Consider the following 12,127-nt stretch of genomic DNA (forward strand, 5'->3'; position numbering starts at 1 on the left):
AGGCAGTCTCTCTGGATTGGTGAGACTGTGTCCTCCATCTCTGGATGCTGGGGGGAAAGTGCTGTGTTCTGCACTTCAGTCAGACAGGCAGGTCAACAGGGAGGGACACAAGGATGAGGAGTGCAGTTCTGGCACTTAGCTTCCTGGTCAGTCCATCCTGACAGCCAGCCACACTCTGCCTCAGCTTCCAGGAGAATTCCCAGTATCCCTATTGTACACTGTCTTTTGCTTCAGCAGACCTGGGTTAACCAATAGAAAAATATTTTGAGGAAAGAATTCTGTGGTCAAATAATCTGGGAAACACTGGGTTAAATAGAATTTAATAGCTTTTTGTCTGAAGGACTTCTCAGAGCCTTTAATAGGACTGTGTATATGCAACTCTCAAGAAGGAACTCCAGCGAGCAGCATTTCTTCCGCTGATTTCCTAGGCTACACTGGGAGATGCCAGTGTAACAGGATGTTAAGTTGGGGGACTTTCAGCCTCTGTTTTGGCTGAGTCCTGGAAAGCCAAGAACAATAGAGAAGAGTCCAGGTATTCTGACCACCAGAAACTCACCCATTGTTGAAAAAACTCATTGCAGTAAGTAATTTTATCCAAGAGAGAAGGATAAAGCCAGAGAAAGAAAAAGAGTGAGAGAGCAAGAGTCAGAGAGAATGAGAACGAGAGGGAGGGTGGTAGAGGGGAGAGGGAGAGAGAGATAGAGAGAAAAGGAAAGAGAAGAGAATCTTTTGATTGCTATCCATTGGCTCCAGCCTTTTGATAAACCTGTTGAAAGAGTATAGAGTCATTCCAAATCATTCCAGTACATTTGTCAATTCCAAAATCACATGCCAGTAATTGATGTGAGCCCTTTCATGTGGCCCACCTGAAATATATACTATCCACAAGATGATTTACTATCCGAACTTAAGAGATTCGGAGATCCACCTGCTCTGATCATTAAAGGGTTACAAACCATGGGCTTCACCATTGACTCTCAGGCACCTAGGGGCTTCCTCTTCATCTTTCCTTTTATTCGCCAGTCACTTTCCCTTGTTGGGCGCCCCACAGATGGCCAGGACAGGCCGGCCCCCGGAAGCTCCCGGTCTGATGATGCAGGGAATAACGATCCAAACTGACACCTATAAGAGAGGGTGGGGAGAGCAGGGCAGAGGGTTTTGTGGTGCGCAGGAGGGGCCCTGAGCTCGGCTCGATGAGGCTGGGGGCTAGGTCTAAGCTTTACAGATGCCAGAAGAGCTGGCAGCGTTGCAGGCTCTAGGATCCAGTTGGAGGGCGGGGACACAGTACCTGAGGCTGAGGAGGCTTGGCTGAGCCTGTCCAGGGAGGGCCTCGAATGCCAGCTGAATCCAGACTATACTGTGTATTATAGACTGCGTGTAGGAAACAGGTTTTAGGTGATGTTTATCCATGTTAAGCCAGTTTGTACACAGGCCTCGGTGAGTCATCAACCACCTAGGGCAGCACTTGGTCCACCCAGACTAGCGAGTGCGCACCTCCGGCTGACGCCTGCGCCACGTGCTGGGGTCGGAGGCTGAGCTTACCGGCTGGTTGCTTTTTAGAGCCAGCAGGAGCCAGGCGAGCGGCCCGCCCCACTAGGGCGGAGACTTCCGGAGCTGCGGGCTCACTGGAGCAGAGCGCTGGGGCGGCGCGGCGCGGCTCGGTGCATTTCCAGGGGCCGCGCTCCAGTGCGCCGTAGAGAACCCTGAACTCGGAGCGCTGAAAGTCCCAGCAGGGCAAGGGGGCGCGGCGTCCTGGTCCTCGCGCTTGGGAGACAGATGCGCCTGGGCGTCGGGGCATGCGGACCTAAGCTCGGGTGAAGCTCTCGGGAAGGGCAAGACGGCTGCGACAAGATGCGAGCAGAAGAGCCCAGCGTCCCGGGAGCCCAGCGCGCGCCGGGCCCCGAGCTGCGCCTGTCCAGCCAGCTGCTGCCCGAGCTCTGTACCTTCGTGGTGCGCGTCCTTTTCTACCTGGGGCCTGTCTACCTAGCTGGCTACCTGGGGCTCAGCATAACCTGGTTGCTGCTCGGCGCCCTGCTGTGGATGTGGTGGCGCAGGAACCGCCGCGGGAAGCTCGGGCGCCTGGCCGCCGCCTTCGAATTCCTTGACAATGAACGCGAGTTCATCAGCCGCGAGCTGCGAGGCCAGCACCTGCCAGCCTGGGTGAGCTGAACCGGGCGGGGGTCGGAGGTGGGGAGATGCCTTTCGACGTTCGGAGGAACTTGCGGTCAGTGGGGAGCTGGTGCGCGCAAACCCGAGGGAGGGCGGGAGCACGGTGACCAGCACACCCCGTTCCCCACCGCTCCCGGCGCACAGACCCTGGGGGCGGTGGCCCTCCCCTCCCGCGCCGCGCAGCACCCTCACCTCCACCTCTGGTTCGACTGCGGTGGGAGCGGAGAACCTGAGTTTCAGTTAAGGCCCCAGAGCCCGAGAGAAGAGTCACGGGCAGGCCACACCCAGGAGAAAAACAAGGGCGTCTGGGACTTCGCACACTTACTCGCGTTGGAATCAGAAGGCATTTCTTCCACCCGCCTGTTGATTCAGAGAACCAACGCCGGACGCCAAACGTAGATGGGCAAATACCGCAGTGACAGAAATGGCGGGCCCAGTTGCTTTCGGCAGAGGCCCGGACTGCAGGAGAGGGAGGGCTCCGCGGGGCTGGAGGTGGAGTGGCGGGTACGGCTGGGAGACCGACGGCGCCGGCCCCGGGCCTCCTTCCCTCCCTCCCTCCGCCGCATAGGGATGCCGGCGCACTCATACTGCCCCGACAAACCCATCTCCTGGGGTGGCATGGGCGGCACTAGGATTCCTCAAACGCTTCTGGTCCTGGCTTACCTAGCAAAACCCAAGTTCTGCGCCCCATTGAATAACTCCCAGGGTGACACAGTTATCCTGGGTGATTCTTATGATTAGATGAGCTTGGGAAACACTGGCAAGAGGGGTGTTCCATCCGCGGGTTGGTCTGCGCAAAACCCTTACGGTTCCTCCGGTGCTGGCAACTCTGCGTTCTTAGATGTCTTCCAGATACTCTCAGGCCCACGGGGGAGGCCGCCAGACCCCTCATTGTCTCTAGCCGGTGGCCTATAAAGTCCAGCAGGGCCATAGGTTCCTCCTGACAGTAGTCTCCAAAGTGGGGTGTGAGAAAAAAATATAAGGCCCATTTGGTTTATCTTATAAGAGCAATGAAGTCTTACTGTATCAGTCTGCCATAACTGAGTACCACAGGCTGCATGGCTTAAAGGGCAGACACTTTTTTCCTTTCATTTCTAGAGCCTTGAAGTCCAAGATCAAAGTGCAGCTGGCCTGCAGCTGGCTGTCTTCCTTCTTCTTCACACCGTCTTCTGTATCCTAATCTCTTCTTAGAAGGACATCAGTCATATTGGATTAAGGCTCACCCTGATGAACTCATTTTAACTTAATTACCTCTTTAAAAACCCCACCTGCAAATAGAATCACATTCTGAGGGACTGAGAATTAGCACTTGAAAGTGGGCATACACTTCATAACACTTAATATTTAATGTACGATTTGATGGTAAAGCTTTGTAAATAGCTTACATATATGGGGGATGAGGGGCCAAAGACTGATAAGCGTGCACACTTTTCTATGGTAGTAGCCATGGGGTAGTGCATGGGGCCTGACTCCCACAGACTTTGGTCATCCTGATGGTCCTGTGGGGCTTGTGATTCTGAAAGGTGTGGACCCAGCAAGCAGGCTCGACCTGTCCACACCCCTTGCTCACTGTTGAGGGAGTCCAGGCCACCTGTCAGATTTCTGTTTTGTCCCCCTTGGTGGCCTTAGCCCATGAGGGTGGGCCTGTGAGTCTTCACCAAGTAACACCCCTTCTTTTCTCCCCTTCTGTATCAGGGAAGCCTCTAGGCACTTAGTCATATGTAAAGGCAGTATTTCTATTTCTGAAATCGGGTCAAAAATCAGATCGTGTAGGGGCATTGACACCCTCCCTGCCTCTCCCCCACATACACCACAGAGACAATTCTGGCCTCTGCTGGGGATACGGACCCCAGGAGCAACATGGACCTAGCCAACAGGGAACTCAGCCTGAACTCAAGAAGACACCTCCCGGGTTTTCACCCCGCAACCCATATCCCAGGCTTGACCCAGCTGGGTAGAGGGACACTCACAGGAAGGTGATGCTCTCTCCTACTAAGAGGGCAGTCTCACGTGGGGAACAGATGCATAACAGGTCATTGCCATGGAGGGGAATTGGAGCCAGGAGTCGGAACAGGGTCTAGTCAGATAGAAGGCCTGGTATGAAGGACACCCTACCAGGTTTCCATAGCATATTGTCCCCGAATCACAGCCCCCTTTCTCCTTGACAAGGACCTGGGAAAGACTGGCCTCTGCCTGCATTCTGCACCTGGCTGACAGACAAGTCACCTGGCTGACTTGTCTGGCTGGGTTGGAGGACCAGGGCCTGGATAACCTGTTGGATTGAGCCACTGGTGCGGCACAGGGCATTCTGGCCCAGGGAGGCAGTGAGCACAGCATGGAGATGTGACATGGCCACTGCATGAGGGAGCACTGTGTGCTGGGCCTGGCTGAAGTGTGTGGTAGGGGTTGATGGACAGGGTCAAGTTTAGGCAGACTTGATGGAGGCTGGCCCTGTTCTGAAGGCTGGAAGGACCCTTGGATGCTCAGAAAGCAGGATGGTGGGACAAGGGAGGCTGGAGGAGACAGGCCAGTTGGGAAAGTGATTTCAGCCAAGACGGTAGTAGTGAGGGAGGAGGGTGGGAGATGCTTGGGAGTGGGACTTTATATGCGTGGTGGCCTCTAGAATGGGGGTGCAGGAGGATCCAGGGGTCTTCCAGGGCACTTTCTGGTTTAGGGAGCTGATTGACCATTACTGTGATTGGGATTCCAGGATGAGAAACAAGTCTGGGGAAGTTGGTTGCCTGTATGAACACCTGTGAAGTGCATACAAATAGATGCAGGTGTGAGCTTTTCACCCACCTCATGAAGGTTTCCACGCCCAGGGATGATATGGAAAACCTGGAGTCTACCCGGCTGAATATTCTTATCTCTGCCTTTTTAGGAACACAAACTGTGAAGGCAAAGAGAGACGGGGCTCTGGGCATGGTGGGGGCAGTACGACCCGTTGCACAAGATTTTGGGCATGGATGAATGGATCTCTTCATCATCTCATGGTGACCTTTTAGCATGCCTTGCCTCTTGAGAACTGATTTCTCTGCCTGAAAGAGAGGATGATGGCTTATGACCTCCTTTGGTATCAAGAAATATTTCTACAGGTTAACGGATGGCAAATCAATAGTTGGGGGACTGAAGAAAAGTTGAATAACTCAAGGGCACCACACTCAGGCCTGTGTTGCATGTTGTGTGAGCTGGCCCTGTACTCTAGCCCCCAATGGGGAGGGATGGATATCCGGCCCACCTGCTGCTTGTCAAGCTGTACGCTGCTTAGAAGGGGCACCTTTTTCTAATTTGCACCAACTCCCTGTGAAGGGGTGGAGGCCAAGGCCTGGCTGAGCTGAGGCGGGGATGCCATCCCTCCCCACTGCCATCCAAGACAGCCGTTGTCAGCCAGTCCTCAGTCATGCATGGCTTTCCTGCCTGGTCTTAGACTCCTTCTCAACATTTTGCTCCAAGATGCTGCCTCCAGGTGATCATAGAAATTGCTTTCCCTGGCTGAACCTGTTTCCCCACCTGTAAAAGGAAGTTGTATTGGATGGTCTTTCACAGTCATTTTGGTCCTGATGTCTGATTTCTAGTCAAACTTCAGATAGTCCTGCTGCTCCTCCAGGTCCCCAGCCATGGGAGATATAGCTGGAAGGAAGAATTCGCCTTACTGGAAGAGGCAGTGAAGGAAGAACCTGTGGATCCCCTTTGTCTTGTGAATGTGGCCTGACCACATGGGGAAGAAGGCAGGGCGGCCCCGCAGCTCACCATTGAACAGAGGGTTCCAGAGGCTGCATGTTTACATGCGGATGCTCCTCTAACAGTGTTTATGTGTACTTTTGAAGTAATTAAGAGCCGCCTCAGTCCGCTGTCCTTGTCGGGTAGGGACTGTGTATAGCACAGTGACAAGTACGGAGCCCTTGATATTACTCATTTAATTGTAGGCCTTGGCAAGTCACAAAAGCTTTCTTGCCACACATGGTTTTTTGTTTTTGTTTTTGTTTTTTTTTGAGACGGAGTCTCGCTGTGTCTCCCAGGCTGGAGTGCAGTGGCGCGATCTCGGCTCACTGCAAGCTCCGCCTCCCGGGTTCACGCCATTCTCCCGCCTCAGCCTCCGAGTAGCTGGGACTACAGGCGCCCGCCACCACGCCCGGCTAATTTTTTGTATTTTTAGTAGAGACGGGGTTTCACCGTGTTAGCCAGGATGGTCTTGATCTGACCTCGTGATCCGCCCGTCTCGGACTCCCAAAGTGCTGGGATTACAGGCTTGAGCCACCGCGCCCGGCCTTCTTGCCACACATGGTTATGGTGAGTCGACTGTTTGAAAAGCTGCTTGCACAGAGCCAGACACAAGCAAATGCCCAGTGGGGGCTGTCCTTTTATGTTCCTCCAATTCCCGGGCTTCCTAACTACCTTTTCCTAATATGAAATGAATGCCCAAGTGTCCCAGTGGCAAGCTCGTCTTTCCAGCATCTGGTTGACTGTCAAGGGGTGGAGAGAGCGGAAGGGACACGCAGAGCACTTGTGTGGAACCCCCTGCAACCTGGCTCTTTGCGGAGCCTGCTCCTGTGGGTTCTCGGAGTCCCAGCTGTGCTGCTCATGCGAGAGCTGCCTTCTGATCTTCAGAGCCCGTCCTTCATGCTCCGGGCTCTTGAGACCCTTCTCGGGGTAATCTTTGCTGCTTTGCTTCCCTGCCCACCTCCCCTGGTAGGGGCCCCTGTGTGGAGCTCTGCAGCCTTCACTCCTGGATTTGTGCATGAATCAGCCCTTCACTGACCCGTAAATTTCCAGCTATTCAGCCATTGATCAGTGCTTCAACTGGATGATCGGGTTGCTTATCAGATATTGATTTGCCCCTGCCATGACTGGGCCCCTGTGAGGAAGGAAGTTTGAAATCCTCACCTCACTCTAGGTTGGGGAAATGAGAGCTGGTAGTAGGAAAATAGCCTGAGGCAGTGTAGAGGGGAGAAAGAGCTGTGAGAAAACATGGCATTTTGTCTGTCTGTTTCTAGCCAGGCTGGCTGTCCTTTCAGCTGGTAGCAATCAGTTACATCAGTTGGCAGCTTTGTGAGGGGCAGTTAACTCGTGTGTGTCTTCTGGTGAAGTGGTCATGATGTGAAGTGGTGGCAGTCATTGGGGTCATTCATGGAAGGATCTTGAGAAGCCCCTTGTTCTCTCTGGGCCTCTGATTTCTCTGAAACTCATGACATTTTAGGAGATGTTCTATAGAGTCTTCATAGCTGTAGGGTCTGCCATCATTAACCAGTCCCGAGTCAGCTTTTCTCTGGCGACACATACCCCACAGGACCCCACTTGCCGCCTTTCATGCCTGTCCCCATCTAACTGGGTGCGCTCTGGGGCTGCGGGCAGAAGCAAGCACCAGAGGAAAAAGGTGAGCATTTCACACAAAGCGATGGGCATTCCGAGGCACAGAGCCGTGTCCCTGGGATTGCCCCTTCCAAGCCTTCCTGCCAGCCACTTAGGCAGACAGCCAAGGGCTGAGTGCTTTGCTTACCTAGTGCTGAGAGCTTGACACTCTTTCTGTGGCTGGAGCAGCAGTCATTCCAGGACCCAAGCTCTCAGGGTCTGTCCTGAGATACTTCAGTTCATTAGAGGAAGTAAATGCAGTGACAGCTCTGAGCTAGCCTGGGCACTCTTAGATTAGATCACAAAGCCTGATGCTTGGAGCCAGGGCCACGGAACCTGATTTTAAACATCAGGACTGATTGGGCGCTGTTTGGAATTAGGGAGACTTCTTACCTTTGAGGTCCCTGCAGCCCTGTGAAATTATTCAGATGACTTGGAACCAGGCCTGTCCTCAGGAAGGAAGAGGCAGATGGATTTTAGTCATGCCTTTGGGGTTTCTGCCCCATGTCTTAATGATGGTTCCTGGACTTATGTCCTGGGCCAGGATTGGGCAATAGGAGTGACAGAGTCTGGGCCTTCTTTCCTCCAAGCCCAACAGAGGGATCCTAGGCATCCATGTGTTCATTCCTGTATTCACTCAGCAAGCATTTGCTGAGAACTTGCAGTGTGTCAGGCACAGAGCTGAAGGTGGGGCAGCATGAGTGACACACGGCCCTGCCCTTGAGGAACCCATGAGCTAGACGGAGATTCAGACCTGCGAGGGCAGCCTCTTCTGATAGAGCGTGATCAGTCCACTGTGGTGACTCCAAGTCTGAGGCTCCGAGAAAGCATGGGGGAGGGGCTCTATCCTGGGCTGGAAGTGGCCCAGGAAGCCTTCTTGGAGGAAGAGGCACTATGGTATTGCCGGCTGTGGTAGGGAGTTGGGGACTCGGCCCACAGTCTTTCACAGGTTAAGTCAGCTGAGCTCATTATTGCATCTTGGGGTGAGCAGATTCTGGGACAGCAATGTATGATACCTGAGCTCACATGAGACTGCTCACTGCTTCATTTACAAGGGGCTGAATCTTTCTGGGACAGGAATGTCCAGGCAACCTTTTCTCAGCCAGGGCCTGAGGGCCTGAGTAACTGAGAGGTCACGTGGCGGACGAGGATCAGGTTCCACGAGTAGGGACAGGCCCTATTCTCCTGTGTTGAGCCCCCTCTGCAGTGGGCAGGAAGGTGGGGAGAGATGGTCACCCGCTTCCACTGCGTCCTGGCCAGAGTCTTGGTAGCAGGCAGAGAGGGCACTTCCGTGGGAATGTCTCCGGTGACTTTGGGGAGGGGGCTGTGGGAAGTGTGAGCTTCCCCCTGAAGACCTGGGAGGGCCACAACCCAACTACCTCGCGGAGCGGAGCTGAGACCTGGCCTGCCTTGCTCCTTCGCCTGCCCCTCCCACTCCTCCCAGCAGAGTTCAGGGATTTCTAAATCTCCGGGAACCTAGAGCTTGTAGCACAAAAGTGCTCACATGTGCTTGAGGCAAGTGATTTCCTTTTCCTTCTCCTCCTCCTCGACTGCAGATATTGAAGAAGGATTTAAGATGTTTTTCTGCCCCATTGAGAATTATTAAAGAGACAAAGCCCCCCTCTTTTTTTTTTTAAAGGTGCTGTGTATTTCAAGCTAAGGATATAAGACTTGATTTCCTCAGGCCACAGAGGGATGCAGAGCCCAGGTCCCATAAGCCCTATCTTCTGCGGGAGGGCAGACCAAGAAGCCCCATGCCAGTGTGTCATGAGTCATGAGCCTTGGAAATCTCAGAGTAAAAAGCCAAGGAAATTCTCTAGGCTATAGGATGTTTCAGGATCCCAGAATCACCCACTCTATTCCTTTGCCCATGTTGTATTCACTTTTTAACATAACTGGTTATAAACTGTCTAAAAATGTATCTTTTTCTGGTCATGAAAGTAAACATTCTTATTGGAGAATATTTGGAAATGGCATAAAAGTTAAAATTAGGATAAGCGGCCAGGCACGGTGGCTCACGCCTGTAGTCCCAGCACTTTGGGAGGCCGAGGCGGGCAGATCACAAGGTCGGGAGATCTAGACCATCCTGGCCAACATGGTGAAAACCCGTCTCTACTAAAAATACAAAAAATTAGCCAGGCGTGGTGGCGGGTGTCTATAGTCCCAGCTACTTGTGAGGCTGAGGCAGGAGAATGGTGTGAACCTGGGAGGCGGAGCTTGCAGTGAGCTGAGATCATGCCACTGCACTTCAGCCTGGGAGACAGAGCTAGACTCCGTCTCAAAAAAAAAAAAAAAAAAAAAATTAGGCATTTTACAATCCCTCCACCCAGAGATACAGTATGTTTAGGTGTACTTCCTTTATATAGAAAATATATGAAAACAGTTTCTTAAAAACTTGTACCTTTTTCTTTTCTTATTTTTTTATGTTCTTAACATTATATTACCAACATTCTCCAAAAACACTTCTAAGGACAATCATATCCTTCATGTGAATATACCACAAGCTGTGTAATTGTTTCTCCAACCTTGATTATATTGGTTACTTCGAAGCTTTCCTGGTCACATGGCTAGCGGAGGTGGGTGGTGGTTCCTCTGTCTGTCCGCAGTTTCTCCCTCTGATTTGTGCATCTAGATTCTGTGACTCATCCTTCAAGTCCAAACTCAGTCCCCACCCCCAGGACTCTTCTCCTTGGGCTCTCAAGAGCTCTGAGCATGTGTCTGTCACTCTGCTTACCAGACTGATTTGTAACCTACCTATTTTTATGGCTAACTTTTCCTCCAGGCTGAAAGTTCTTTTAAGATAAGGTATATGTCTTATACATATCTGTAGCTTCAGCTGCTAGCTCAATGCCCAGTTCATGGTAAGGACTCAATAGAAATCTGCTGAATGAATGCTACGGTGGATGCCTGCTATGTAAATCTTAGTCCACACTTCTCAATTTAATTAGTATGGATTCCTAGAAGTTTATGAAGATTTTTAAAGACACTTTTGCCCATTCACTGTGGTCTTATCACCATTGAATATTATCTTTTGGGGCCTGTGCTAGAAGATAAGCAAGAGGATAAGTTTTTTTAACTTCTAGGAATTACCAGCCCTGTAACTGGATCATTGAACTCTCTGAGCTTACTATCATCGCTTAGGTCCTCTTTAAAAAACTACTCTGTGGACAGCTCAGGGCCACCCCCCTCTGCTTTGAGCCCTTCTTCCTTAGCAAAGAGTGCCCGTGTTCAGTGTCAGTGTTCTCATCCCTGTGACTAGTGGATTTCATCTGCTCAGTTCTGCTGGGTTCAGCTGATTTAGGCCAGTTTGCTGGCTGCGTGTGTTAAGGAGCTGTGGATTACAGAACAGTGCCAGACAGATTTTCAAGTTGGCAAAGCAATTGTTTCCCTCAAAGTACTTGAGCTGGGTAATTTAAAGCAGAAGAGTTGGAAGATTTAAAAGTAGTTTTAACGGTTAAGTATTTGTCCTCCAAGAACAGAGGGAAAAAAGGACAAAGGCTGTGCCTCAGGAGAAAAGCGAAATCGAAGGACCACTTTGCTCGTGAAAGCAGAAACCACTGAACAGGCGGCCACAGAGCAGCAGCCGATCTTGGGAAGACAGGAGCCAATCTGAAGTCCAATGGCCACTCCTTTTGTAGGACATCTCTGTAGGACACTCAGAATGAGTGGGTCTCCTCTCCTCCGAGCAGCTAGTTGGCAGGGGTGTATTGTCTGTAAGAATGTCCTTTGGAGTAGGGAAGAGCCATGAGACTTTTTTTAGGAATCAGTGTGTGTCTTTGCACATGTGAGTCTGCAGATGTGTCTGTGTAGTTGTGTGTGTGTGTGTATCTGCCTGTGTGTCCACATATCTGTGTTTGTGCATCTCTCTGTGTCTGTGTGACTACATGGCTGCTCTGTGGGCGAGCCGCCACTCCATGCAAGGGAGCTGGCAGAATTCACCGAATGACAGGGAGGCCCTTTAAGTGAGGCTCCTTAGTCCCTCCGCCTCCCAAGAGGGTCTGGTGGCCCAAGCTCTTGTCAAGGCCTCCCACCCCAGCCCCAGACCCATCTGTGTGGACCCCACCAAAACCCTTGGCTCCGATAGGAGGCAGCTGTCATTCTGGCTCCATTTCCTCACTGCTGTGGAATCATTTTTCCTAAGTGGTTTAAGAAATAATGCACAGACATCACCACCTAAAGATGGAGTATTGATGGGGGCCTCTTTGGTGGCCTGTCTAGCATGGAATTCTAGTTAGACTTGAATTTGCTTTACCTTCCCTCTAAATTCTCTTCACCACCACTCCCTTGACAATGTCTAAAAACACCATCATTAAAATATTAGCTCACTTTGCCTGGAACGCTTCGGCTTAAGTACACTAACAGCATCAAGAGGTATGTTAGTTTAGGGAGGCCTCAGATGGGGAGGGTGGAGGCTTGTGAACTATTTAAACTTCTCTGACAGGTAGTGCAGGGAGGACAGTGGACGTCTGACATCCTGGTGACTTGACCACGTGTCTGGGCATCTTTGGAATTTTCCAGGCCTGCTCTGGGGAGATGTTCTCACCTGTAGTACGTCAGTGAGGATCGTGTACAAGTTTTATGGAGATGAAGCTTGCTGGAGCGCTGGATT

The 12,127-nt window shown here is 51.7% G+C and overlaps 1 protein-coding gene and 1 long non-coding RNA gene across 3 annotated transcripts in view; one reads left to right on the forward strand and one right to left on the reverse strand.

Moving 5' to 3' along the window:
- Positions 1-305: 305 nt before the first annotated feature.
- On the reverse strand, positions 306-1,570 carry LOC144339027 (uncharacterized). Its single transcript, XR_013413582.1, has 2 exons — positions 1,289-1,570; positions 306-1,122 (listed from the first exon to the last, which is right to left on the reverse strand). It is a non-coding gene; the product is annotated as an uncharacterized LOC144339027 (long non-coding RNA).
- A 54-nt stretch (positions 1,571-1,624) lies between these two features.
- The window catches only part of ESYT3 (extended synaptotagmin 3), a 43,529-nt gene continuing 33,026 nt past the window's right edge, over positions 1,625-12,127 (forward strand). For both annotated transcript variants that reach the window (XR_003727126.2, XM_015132084.3), the window contains exon 1: positions 1,625-2,160. Coding sequence is in view for 1 of the 2 variants with exons in the window: in XM_015132084.3 (XP_014987570.2) it covers positions 1,852-2,160 (309 nt within the window). In the remaining variant the exon portion in view is untranslated. The remainder of the gene's footprint in view (positions 2,161-12,127) is intronic.

Source organism: Macaca mulatta, chromosome 2, assembly GCF_049350105.2.
Source record: "Macaca mulatta isolate MMU2019108-1 chromosome 2, T2T-MMU8v2.0, whole genome shotgun sequence".
Taxonomy (NCBI): Eukaryota; Metazoa; Chordata; class Mammalia; order Primates; family Cercopithecidae; genus Macaca; species Macaca mulatta.